At 38.5% G+C, this 13,241-nt stretch overlaps 1 protein-coding gene across 2 annotated transcripts in view; it reads right to left on the minus strand.

Moving 5' to 3' along the window:
• Window positions 1-480: 480 nt before the first annotated feature.
• The window catches only part of FAM53A (family with sequence similarity 53 member A), a 73,945-nt gene continuing 61,184 nt past the window's right edge, over window positions 481-13,241 (minus strand). For both annotated transcript variants that reach the window (XM_080366852.1, XM_080366851.1), the window contains exon 5: window positions 481-1,662. In XM_080366852.1, coding sequence (XP_080222978.1) covers window positions 1,339-1,662 — 324 coding nt within the window. In that variant the 3' untranslated portion in view covers window positions 481-1,338. The remainder of the gene's footprint in view (window positions 1,663-13,241) is intronic.

The following is a 13,241-nucleotide window of genomic DNA, read 5'->3' on the forward strand; positions in this document are numbered from 1 at the left end:
TGCCTCAAGATACTTATTTCCTATTTTAATCACATTCCATTAGTTGACTTAATATGTTACTGTATTTTGGGTTTATGGCACAAGCTACAGTAGGAGTTGGCTCATTTAGGACTAACATGATGCACTGAAATGCCATAAACTAAGCTTCCCCATTTCTATTCCATTTAAAACCACTTGGAGATTAATTTCCCCCTTACTCAGGAAAATCCTTATTGTAGCAGAACTAACAAAATAATTATGTGTTGCAATAGTCTGCAATGAATACAGTTTTACATTTGAGATGACTACATCATATGTAATCACTGAGACAGACTTTTGGGATCCGACACGAGTTATTCCCCAGCTCCTGAGACTAACTTGATGTCACTTTTAGATGACGAGAAATCTGCCCTTGCCCTCCACACCATTCTGCAAGTACCCTATTACAGAATCTGCTACAGAAGACAATTTCCACTAGTAAAATTCATAAGCAGACAAAAGTGCAAAGCAAAATGTCATTTTATTTAATTCAAGGACTATTTTCCTTCTAGTATTGCTGAAGGGATGACCTCCTGGGGAACTGATCATTACGAAGTCCCTGTCTAAAAGTTCAAGTGCTCTTGTACATTCTTCTGAACCACAGAAAACATAATGACCAAGTAGGTGGGCAGCTACTTGCAGTTTTATCCCACCTAGATTAGCATTGCTTCAGGCTAGAAAACAATTCAAGTAGTAAAATAATGGAAAATGTTAACCTTTAAGGTCACTACCATATTTTGATCAAAAAGTCCTGAATGTATGAAAAGAACATTTGTACATGTTATGAAGGTTTTTTAACCAGACACTGTTGAAGATGGCAGTTAAGTATTTTGGACCAGTTGTCAACCAGGTATTTAAGAGTACTATCTGAAGGTTTATTACCAATTTCATTATGCAATTCACTTTTCACATTAAGCTCTTTAACAAAAGCAACATATACCCGCACCAGAATCACTGTAGACAGATTTAGTTTTATAGAATGCCCTTCTGAAAATTCATTTCAAAATAGAGATGCTTTTTCTCCAGAACTGTAAAAGCCATAAAAATGCAAAATATCTGTTAGGAAATTTTTAATCAAAATTATTCCTTAATGTTCAAAATAACATTTAACCTCCTACTTTTTTGTTGTCATCCACATATTGATCAATAGACTAAACAGGTAACAATGTTTCACGTTTTTCCCCCACCTGAAACATTTCTTCTAACACAGGCCCAACATAGGCAATACAGAGATTCAGGGACATGGATTATGCATGGCAAAGGTAATCCTCTATCATTTTAATTTAGAACAACTCTTATTCTAGCACACAACTTTGAGTCTCAGTTGTTTTCAATCTGCTCTAGGTCCAAGTCCCCACAGTCTAGAGGAAAGATGCCTTCTTCGGTGCTCTCACAATCACTTGTGTCCTCATCGCTTTCACATACTGCAGCTGCTTTCTTATAATCCCTTGTTTTGATGCTACCTTGGCATGACCCATGATGCCTTACTTCATCCAGCTGTTCTTTCATTGGACTGGAACCGGGGGTGATGATGTTCATAAGATCATTTGAGTCACATGGGGATGACACAATTGTCTTCATTTGTGTGTCATCATCATCATCTTCATAGTCAAGGGAGCAAAGACTTTTGGAATTTTTTAAAGTCTGCAAATAAAAAAGAAAAACATGAGTACATTAACCATGACTGTACAGGAGGAGCAGAATAAATTCCTTAAATTCTTGAATGGATTGAGAGTATGTACTCAAAATCAGAGTGCCTCATGTTTAGAGTAATCCTGGAAACAACAAGGGGCACAGAAAAAGGAAGAATGCTATTTACTTCCTACACAATCTAGTTTTGCACAGGTATTTTGCCTATGTAGATCCCCATTAGTGAGAAAAACTACCAAACTACCAGTCCCCTTTTTTATGCAGAAAGATCCAAACCCCTAGCTTTACTTAACTATGTGAGAAGCTACAGATGTCCAGTTTGATGTATTGGCTTTCGCAAATCCAGAGCATAACATTTGGTAACATCAGCATTTAGGTCAGACAGCTGCACTGCAGCCTAGTCAACAATTAATTTCTCAAAGTTCCCAAGCGTGCAGACAATGAGCCCTTCGGCATCACCTCAGCAAGAAGCTGCAACTGGCACATTTAGGTAACATCAAAACAGGAGAAAACCAAGCTTCTACCGGAAGCATCTTGCTCCAGAGTCAGCTTAGTTTGCCTTACATTTGAGTACTGTTTGAACAAGGGCTCAGAAGTTTGAGCAATTCTGTTTAAATGAGAAGTATACTAAAAACAGGGGCACTCACCTTTATTTAGACAAAGGAGAAAGAAAAGAAAACCTCAGTAAGTGTGCTACCTCTGTTCCCCAGATAAAGGAATGAAATGCCTAGGCTGCTCATGTGAAGGATCCTTGACTAGAATCCAGAAACAGCATTTAAGAAAGAACTGAACTATACAGACAGTTGAACTTTGATTATAACAAGTAAGAAACTTCTAAATTCTACGTCTCACAAGCACACAGCGAGAGGAGGGTGAAATAGGGTTCCTCTCAGAGGTGGTAAGAGCCAGAAGAATAAAGTCGTGCTAGCTTTCAGTATCTTACGTACATCCACAGGGAACTTTCACACCCATTTTCAGCTTCCTCCCCTAGTCTGTAATTTCTTAAGTATTCCATATTTGTTGATTCGGAGGAAACAGGAACGCCGTAACATTCCCAGTTATGCTCTATTCCAGAGGCTTCACCACTGCACATCAGCAGCCACATGAGCAGCTCACTAGTATCTTTGGGTGTTTTTTAAACCAAACTTCACAAATTCAGAAAAAATTTGAATTAGACAGCCTTACTTTTATGCAACTGGATGAAGGAGAGGAGAGTGTGGAAACCTCACTGACATGAAGTGATCTGCCTGACCCCTTAGGGTCAGTGTTATATATGGAACATCTTGCAGACAAACCCACTGCCACTCTGTAAGTTCGTACAGTTCCTTGGATATCCCTACATCCAATCTGCAGAGGAAGTTGGAGGAAAAGCTTGGGTAAAGGTAAAAAGCAAAAGACTCTAGTTCTGGAGTTCAGCTGCAGCACAGCAAGGCTGAGGAGCAAACAGCAGTACTGCTGTGAGATGGTGGCTGACCATTGTTATCTCTTCACAGGTTAGACACTGCAGCAGCATCCCCCAAGCCTGCACCACACAAAGACACTCTGCAACACTCTTCACTACTGGTCAGAGGTTTGTTATACCTGTATTACACACAGCCCTTCTCTTGTTCAACTTTCGTATCTTATGTTATATATTATATGATTAATTAACAAGTTATAGGTTTCAAGCCAGACAGATCTATAAGGGATAATCTAGTTTGCTTGGACAGACACAAACAAGAACGGATTTACGTAACACCAAGACCTGCATCACAGAATCAGCCTTCGGGGGCAGGGGGGCGGGGAGGCGTGTGTGTGTGGCAGGGAAAGACTGTTGACCATAGTTCTGCAGGAGGGATTCACCAAAGCCTTTGTTAGATATTGTTAAAACCCACATCCAATTTTGCCTGGGACTAGCACCAACAAAACCGATTACCTTGCATGAACAAGTAGACTTCTATTTCTGAAATTCACTCCCCCATGAAAACAGTTTTGGTATAAAATACATTCCTGTTTTCAAAACATTTCTGTACAGCTCACCACTTATTCAAGTACAAACATTTGAGCTCTTTTATGACTAAGAGGTGTGAATTTCTCTCATATTTACTTAAAAGCAAAACAGTATATTTTTGAAGTGTTAAAGGATATTTTAATCCCAATTCTATCTCATAGCTTTGAAAAAGAACACACTTCCCATTGTGTATCTCCATATAGGGGGCAATATTTTCAGTTCTTTAAATCTTACAGTAAGTTCTGGGAAGAAAAGGGATCAAATAAAGGAAAGCTTTGAAAGTTCTGCTTTTAGTGTTTTAGAAAGGAATTCCTGAGTTTCCCTTCAAAATATCTTTTATTCAATTTACTGCTAGAAATTAATCCAACCACACAGCTGTCTTTCTAGAAGGTTTGTGTACATAAATGGAAAATTGCCTGTTAGCTGTACTGTGCTGAAACCACTTGAATGGGAACTTTTAGCCGGTTTCAACACAACAGCAAGTGCATTCAACTGGTTCTTTGTTCACCCACTTGTCACAACCTCACCAAACTAAAAATAGGTGGATTTATTATCTCACAGCACAATCCCACTTCTTTCACAAAGCAAAAGGTAGAAATTGCAATGCATTCAAGCCCTCTGAACTGCAGCTTTACATGTTACACTGGTACAGTACCACACCTTTCAAGCACAATTGTGCTCAGTGGGGAGCCTGCGAGTACTTGCTCAATGGTCCTCATTTTATAAAGGATGCTGGACTAAAGACAAAAGAGTCCACAGTTGGCAATGGATAGAACTCAATCAGCTAAAAGTATTCTTTTGTGCGATGAAAAAAAGAAAAAAGAAACTCGGAGTTTTAAAAGAAATGAGGCGATAAAATGTCTGAATATTAAGAAAAAAACCCACAACTTTGTACCGAAAACAATGGTGGGGAAGGAAATAAAAGAAATCTCTCTAGACCCTCGCCATACAAAGCAAACAAGAAAGGGCCAGAGTAGCTTGAAAGGAAGCTAATGTCTGTACTCTTTACTAAACCTCTAGTTCAGAAACCCATAATACATCACTTTCCAAATATAAAAAGCAATAAAAAGGTTGTTTTTGTTTTAGCAACAGAACTAGAGCATTTGCTACAGTAGTCAAGGGGAAAATAAGTCATTTATGTGCATGAAAACCTAGTGTAAAATAGGAGCAGCAGTTCTCATGCTTCTTCCCCATGCCCCCATCACACACCAAGTCCACCCATTTTCTCCCTCGGTTTTGAATGGGGGTGGAAGATACAGCTGCTCTGAAGAGGTGCAGCTGCAGCAGCTGGCACAAAGCAAGGAACAGAGGAAGCCTGAAACCACCAGAAGCCCTAAGTTCATCCTACTGCTTCTCAGCACTACTCATCACAACGTGATGAGCTGCCCCGTGAAGCCATAGGTTTAGGAAGAGAGGGAAATCAGACTAATTAGACTAGTTATCTGGCTTGCTTTCTGTCCCATCCTGAGACTTTTGCCTACGACTGCACAACACAGGAGATTCTCCTTTAAGAGGTACTGTTGACTGTGAAGGTCTCTACCAGTGATATGAAAGCTGTGGGTCATGCAGTGGTCCTCATGAGGAGGAGATCCTGCAACTTCCTGGAACATCAGCAACTAGTCTAAGCATAAAACACTGAAGAGGCAGCCTGAGCACGGAGCAACACGTGCTTCCCTGTACCTAGGCAGTCAATGGAGACAGGGAAGAAGCAAGTTAGAGGCACTGCATTTCTCCCTTTTAAGGGCTTCACAGGTCCTTATTTCACTTCCTGGACTTAATGTTTCTTATGGTTTGGTTCAAAACCAAATGCCTCTACTGATGGTATCTCACACCAAAGTTTTAGATCAGAAGCACCAAGTACAGCATGATGAATTCTTATCTCAGACACTAACCAGTCCCCAAAGAGGTTACAGTTTAGCTTCAGCAACTATTAAGTCCATCCACGGTACAAATCCATTACATTGAAGGAACTTCATTTAATGAAGCTAAGAGGGAGACCTAAGGAAGGACTTTAAGTTATAAGAATGAACTGTCACAAAAGGCTGGTCCTAAGGAGCTCAGTGAATCACGTTTGAAAACTGCCTTCTGAACATGCCAACACATGACTGACAGATGAGAACAGTGTCCCTCCCTATAAACTGAATTTTCACTTCACACATCTAATTACTTCCATTAATACCATTACCTGTGACAGTTCAAGTTAGAGACATGTACAGTGTTTATTATAAATCATTACAAGTATCAGCTGGTTGTATAGATTAAAAAATATCCTATGCCTCATCCCTGCATCTTCTACTACACATAAGTAAAAAACAGTAAGAAAAATGCCATGCTTATATAACAAACTATTAGCCTATCTGTGGAGTAAAGCTCTTGACAACTGGATTGACTTTTCTGTCTTGAAATGCACTGAGCATTTTGTGAACACTTCCACATTCACAGATACCCTTAGCTTTAAGAAGCTTGCAGTTGAGAGGAAACAGGAGGAAAACAGTGTTCTTCATAATGTTACATGCTTGAAGCTTGCTAATACACTCTTAAAAGTTAAAAAACAAAGTTAACTGGGAAAGAATTTCTCCCTGCTCAAATGAGAAATCAAAGGTGTAGAAATACATTAAGTTTTTAAATTCAAGTGTCTAAAAAAAATACTTCAGGTCAAAAAACATTTCAGATTTTTAAACTATACATTTGAAATAAATCAAAAGCCTTTTTTTTCTTGCATTGAGCTACAAGCCAAGTAGTTACAAAACCATTTCTGTTTATGTATTTTGTGGAAACAATCAAATCCCTAGAAAATTCCTGACACCTTCATGGGCAAAATCTAATCTCTGATCAAATTCACTCTGGGAATAAAAAATGCTGTTTACTTTTCACAGCTCTGCAGTTATCCCTCATTTTCCTGGAAATTCGACATGTATTTTTATATTCAAAAAGGCAACGTTCATTTCATCATCTGTAACTAGGAAGTAGAAAAAACATGGAATACTGGACATGAATGAGAAAGAACAAAGAACCTCTACTATTTTGCCATTTAATTAGACTCTTAATTGTAATAACCATTCCTTACATCAGAGATTAAATTACTGCTGCAATTCTTGTAGTCAAATAAGGTAAAGCCAAAAACCTAGTTAAAAATCTATCCAAGCTGACATGCAGCGATATGGCTATGACTTGAAATGAAAGTTGTTCAGTACTTTGTCTCTGCTGTATCTTCAAAGGTTATTTTAATTTTTTAGATGTAGGTGCCCAGGAAGAGAAGTAAACCGACATCAGCTCATTTCACATCAGATGCTAAACAGCATCATGAAGTAACAGGCTTTCATCTTGGACTAGCCAGACTGTTCTAGATTTAAGCATGCAGTTTTCTGGTGTAGTCTGCCATGAAAGCTGATCTATTTATTGACCTAGATTTTTTACACTTACATTCTAATTTGTGCCACAGTATCCTTGTAAGTTTTGATTATGAGCTGTAAGAACCTGTGATTTAATATGGCTTATTTAGTGCTATTAGTTAGAAAATACTATGGTTTAATGAAATAGAAGTATTCAAGTGAAATGCTGAATCTATCTAATTATACTCACATACACAAGAATGTAAGGCTCTTCATCACACGAGATAACTATTCCAGTGGCTTCTGTCAGTTAAAGCATATAAATGAGAAAAACAAAATGCACAAAGACTGGGGGGGTGCTGGGGGTTCAGTTCTCTGCCTGAGCACCACTGCAGTCCACACACACTGGTCACCCACACCAGTGGGGAGATTTTGGTAACTCATGCACTGCAGTCTTCAGACCTTCAATAGCCTACTTGTTTTAGCTAGGAAACTTCACAAGATTCAATTAAAATGGATCCAATTAAAATGATCCTTATCACACCAAGTTCCAAACAGCCACATGTGGAGTCCCAGGCATGGCAGATCCCAAATACAGCAGGGATTATTACTACCACCACAGATTAAGTTCAACCTGAACACCTGCTTCCCCCTGCCCCAAATTCAGACATAAAAATTATTCATAACAGGCACCCCACATATGAAATTAAATTTCCACACAAGCTAAATACCCTCTCTACATCTTGGCCTTGTAGTGGTTTGCAAAGATCTAAAACAACTGAGAAGAAAACCCACAGGCCCCCTCAGCACAATTATCTCACTTCATGTGCTTAGCCTGCACATGCTCAATTAAGTTCCAACATTATGTAACAGAAGAAACTAAGGAATTTAAGCAAATTAAAGAAAAGTTTGTCAGTCTAAAAGGTGTTCAAACTGAATTCAAGCAGACAAAACACTACTGCTATTTTTCACTCCTTCCTTCCTAAATTACTTTTTGGTCAGATAAGGGCAGTTTAGTGCAGGAAACACAGATGCTGGGGCTTAGCAGCTTCTACAAGTCCAGGACCATTCATCACAGGAATTAACTTTTTTCTTTGTTTTTAAAGGCAAAATGGAAGCTAAGTGAGTTAACACAGTACTCCATGTAATACAGTGAAGAATATGCTTCACCACCAATACTAACAAAGAGGGTGAACATACATGGCAATTTTCCCCTTATATAAAACCCAGGCCAACATTAAACTGCATTTTTAAGTTTACAGTATGGAATTTTAATTAAGATGTTGGCATCTTACATTTTCTAATTCAGTATATCTGTGAACTACAACCTTTTACTTTTCCTGTTTGAGTATAAATCATGCAAGCTTTTTATTATAAGAATGTGGAATTATATTCTACAAACACCAGGCCTACCTATTTCACCTGCATGTAATTAAGTAGGAAAAGTTTCAGCTATTCTTAGTACCAGCCCAGCAAGCATAAATACCTACAGATGCTATGAATTATTCCATTAACTACAAAAGAGGCTCACACAGTAGATTTAACTGTTCTGAACTGGCTAATAATCAATATCACGTCAAACAAAGTGGAACATAATGACATTTGCTTTGTTCAGCTGAATAATACAGTACAAGACTTTGGCCAGGGAGAAAGAAGATTAAGCCAAACAAGACAACTAATAGATACAGCTGCAGTGTTTGTCTGAAATGCACTGATGCATTAGAATAGAGGTTTCCTCAAAGGGAGAGCAGCACCACAGGAAAGACTCAAAAGGGCACTGAGATAGCAGGAAGAGTGGCCTGGAAGATGGGTTCTAGCTCTGCTCTTGCTTAGGCAGCAGCTGCAGTTTGGGGTTTCTTGCAGGACCGAAGCAATTGCTCTGCCTTAAGGGAAAAAACTATCTTTGCACATCATCTAGTTATTTTCCTACACCCTGCTTGACCCTAAGCACATCTCTAATACGGATAGTGGATTTATCCACCTTATGGATGAACTGAAGAGCTGGACAGTATGGAACTGGGCATTTACTGTGCTTGAAATGCACAAGCTCAAGAGCTTCAGCCTGGCAAATTCAGATCAGCCAACTACATTGATGACTGATGGCGTGATGAACAAACAGCTGCACCATTTGTGTTCATACAGGGGTGATGAACACATCTGGTTTTGTAGTAGAAGGGCACAGAGGAAAACAATGTAAGCATGTGCTCCCTCCCAACAGAAATGATTCATGTTTTGCCAGAGTTGTTCCACCTTCCCCAATTCAAGACCTTATTTTTACTTTTCCTTTCAGAAAAGAAACACAGGCTCCAGAAACAAGAAACAAAGTGCATATTACCATCTTCACCAATAACAAATTATTTTACTGAGATTTAATTTAAATAGTATCTAATTCATACAGATTTTAGAAAGATGCATCTAGTTTTCTGCATTTTACACCGGGAAATATGGAAACACATCATTAACATGAGCCACACATCCCTTCATAGGCATACACTAACATGTTTCAGCTGCAGAACAAGAAACTGTTTAACAAGACATTATTGCTTGCAGTATCATCTCAGCATTCAGGATCCAAAATGAAAGACCACCCTGGGTAGCCAAAGCCTTCTAATGTTATTCCTCTGACAGAGGAATTAACAGGCTTGCACACTACAATCAGCTCTGAAAAACAAACAGAAGTTACCTCCAAACCTAGGAGTTTTACTAGGTTTCTAACTAGATGCATTCAAACAAGAAGAGGAAAAAGCTGTAGCTGTGCTTCCACAAAAGTCCTAATAATCAGTCACATTTTGAAGTTTACTTTACCATGCCAAACTGTTCTCAAGTAACAGGGTTTAAGTTGACCGACTATGCACCAGAGCAACACAGGACAGAATCTGACCCTTATGCCTTCAAAACATGACCATATTGGCTTCATTTCCTGCCACTTACGTGTCATCTATTTTTATAGGGAGCTTCTATTCCTGAGCAGCTTAGCCAGGGTCTTATTCCTTCATGACTTTGCTATGAGCTGCAAACAATTACTTTCACAACTGAATCACATATGCACTGACTTTTGCAGAGCACACCCATGTACCAACTTCTCTTAAAAATCTAGCATGTTCAGTTTTTAATCCTCATGGCAAATACGTTGAAATGATGGGTCAAATTTATAAGAAATTAGAGAAGTAAACTCCAAATCCTGATTCTAAGGCTGCCCTCATTAGTTACTGACAGATGTCAACCTCACCTATGTTATTGGGTTATGCTGGCACTCCATCATAACTAACATTTTAAGGGATTCTATAATTGGGCCATAAAGTTCACCTCTACCAGGGGAGGGGGCTGGGAGAGTAAGGGAAACACTGCCTCAGCTTGGGAACAGCTCCCCCTTCTTCAGACCAATTTTCCACTACAGAAATACTTGTCCAAAACAAAGCCATAAGATCTTGTTATACAAGTGCACCCAGGCACGCATGGGTATATACACACGCAGACAAAGCACAAGTGCTATTATCAATCTTTTGCTCAACTCAATACAAAAATCACAACAATAAGTTCTTGTGGGAGCATTAACTCAAACTGTAGGTGGACTCTTGCCCCTAATTACTTCCAGAGACATATGAAGTTGAACACAACACATTTGTTTAGAAAGAACAGAATTAGCACTATTCACCTTCAATGATACATGTAATGCATTTTTCTAGCTTAGGATCTGATTTTGGACCATTCTGAACATTTCTGAAGCTGTCGCTCAGGAAATGGCAAGCCTGCTACATACTTTTAATACTGAGTCAACTTGTGCTAAAGCTTCTGTGTGATAAACACAATTTGGACAAGTTTGTTTATTGGTCAAAATACCAAAGCTGACAATGCTTCAGCAGTTGATGCTAAATATGCTTTAAAAAAGTTAAGTCAGGAAACAACCGACTTATGTATGTGGCCCTCTATCCTTCACATGCACTGAAAAAACAACAATGCATGTTTTAAAATACATCATAGATTTACATAGCAGAAGAGAAGCAAAGCATACACAACTTCTGTGTAAGACAGGATCAACATTCAAAATCCCAAAGCATTATGGTAACACTACAACTGGACCATACAGTTAAGCTAACTTCAGTTTTCTTCTCTCTTGTAATATTTCATAATAAAATCAGTTTGCAACATTCAGATGGCTATATGTTCAAGTAGTACACATTCTTTTCAAGACTCAAGTTTGTTTATACTACCACAACTTGCAAGCTTCCTAGCATACCATAAAAGTCTTAAGTTTTAGTCACATAGTTGCTACAATAATGAAAACTGAAGTCAGGAAAGCTGTCAGAAGTCTCATTTATTTAAAATTCAGTTTCTGGTAATACTCAATTTTTATTGCAGAAGCACGTATCAGCAGCAGCACATAAAGAACTGAGTACTGTCAAGCTATTTAATTTTCTACAGCTAACCTTAAAACTAAACCATCACCTCCCAGATCACTTACGCAGAAAATATCTGCTTATGACTGTACTCTGTTAAAAGTCACACCTAACAACTTTTAAAAACTTCACACAAACTTCTCTTCAGTTTGTATATACTTGAAAAAAGCATATAAACAAGTCTGTATTTCCCATTCTAATGGAAGAACAAATTGACATCAGTAATTGATGTAGATAAATTCAAATCAGTTCATTTTCACATGTTTGGAGACATCTGTTTTGCTTTTATCACAGCTATGTACCAGTATATACATGCAGGAGGAACTGATCTATGCAGTGCAAGACTAACAAAAGACAAAGTGACAGTTAAACTTAAGACTTTTCAAAGTGATTTTAATAAACCTCTCTGCAGAGAAAAGCCTCAGGTGAATCAATTTGGTTTAGGTCTCTTTCAGAAGATGATGCATCAAGTCAGGAAGTGACTGTCAAAAAGCAAGGGAAGTTTCACAAGAGAATTTTCAGAGTATACAAGGCCAAAGCCTAGTTTCAGAATTAAAGTAGTCCTTCCATTCTGGTACCACAAAGACACACCAACCTATTAATTTGATCAATATATTACAAGAATACCGAATATTTAAAGAACCTCCTCACCCAAAAATCAACCAAAGTTAAACTTAAGAGGTAGAACTCATTTTCTAATAAAGTTAAAAAAATACATTGATTTTTTTTTTTTTTGCCAAGAGATCTGGAAGAAGTTCTATCTCAATGATGAATCACTACTCAACTCTTCTGCTAGCCACAATCTCTTGCAATTCAGAGCAAAGAAAAAAAAAAAACCTGATCCCTTGCCACCTGCCAAAACCCAGATGGTAAAACCTGAGAAAAGTACTTTCACCTCTCTTTAAACCCTCTGGCACAGCTTATGCACATTAACTCTAAGTACCCTAAATATAACACTGAACCATAGCTCTTAAATCAATATTGTATTGTATTCTGAACAACATCACCAATAATTTTAGCATAATCCAATTTTATGACAGGCTAAGTAATTAAAAATGAAAATATCCACAGCTGGCTGAAACCTGGTTTGTGGGTTAATAGATGCCCCTTTTCTCATAATGTCAAATGCAGCTGGTCTGGTACTCATTAGCTCTTTCAACATCACATACTTACTTGTACATACAGGAACTTGCCAGAAAGGAAAAGCAAAACTGCAGTAAATATTAAGCTGCCTCCTCCTCCTATTAGCACATTGCTTGCACAAAAGTACTATAAACATAGAAAACGAGATTCAGGTATGACAAAGCAGCAGTTCTGAACAGCTCCAAGAAGCTCCAGCTATTTGCAAGACATTTGTTACAGAATGCCATTTATAAAGGGGGGGACACAACTCTACCCTTAATATTTCCTTTCCTTCACTATCCTCAAAGCTTATACCCCCTCACTGTCAAAGCACAGGGAACTTCCAGCACTAGGGCTCACTTCATTAAATGCCATTTCAGGCCTAATTTCATTGTGACCCACTCTGCTGATGCAAAGAAAGCAAAATGCCAGATGCTCTCTGCGCCTGATATCTCTGTAGAGTTTCATTCACTAGTCCAAAAAAACTTCCAGCCATCCATTCAAAACAGTACCACCAGCCTGGTCTATCCCGTCACAGGACAAAATGCTGGCTTGTCTTCAGCTCACATTTGATGCTTGCCTGTCATCTCCCAGCCCAGCCTACTCCTATCTCCTTTCGTTCTTCCCAAGCCTCCTGGAATTTGAACTTTAAATGGATGCCGTCCATGGCAACAATAGATAAAAAAGGAGCCTTTGATTGTTCATGCGTTGCAGAAAAGAAAGATTCATCCT

Source organism: Falco punctatus, assembly GCF_963210335.1.
Source record: "Falco punctatus genome assembly, chromosome: 1".
Taxonomy (NCBI): Eukaryota; Metazoa; Chordata; class Aves; order Falconiformes; family Falconidae; genus Falco; species Falco punctatus.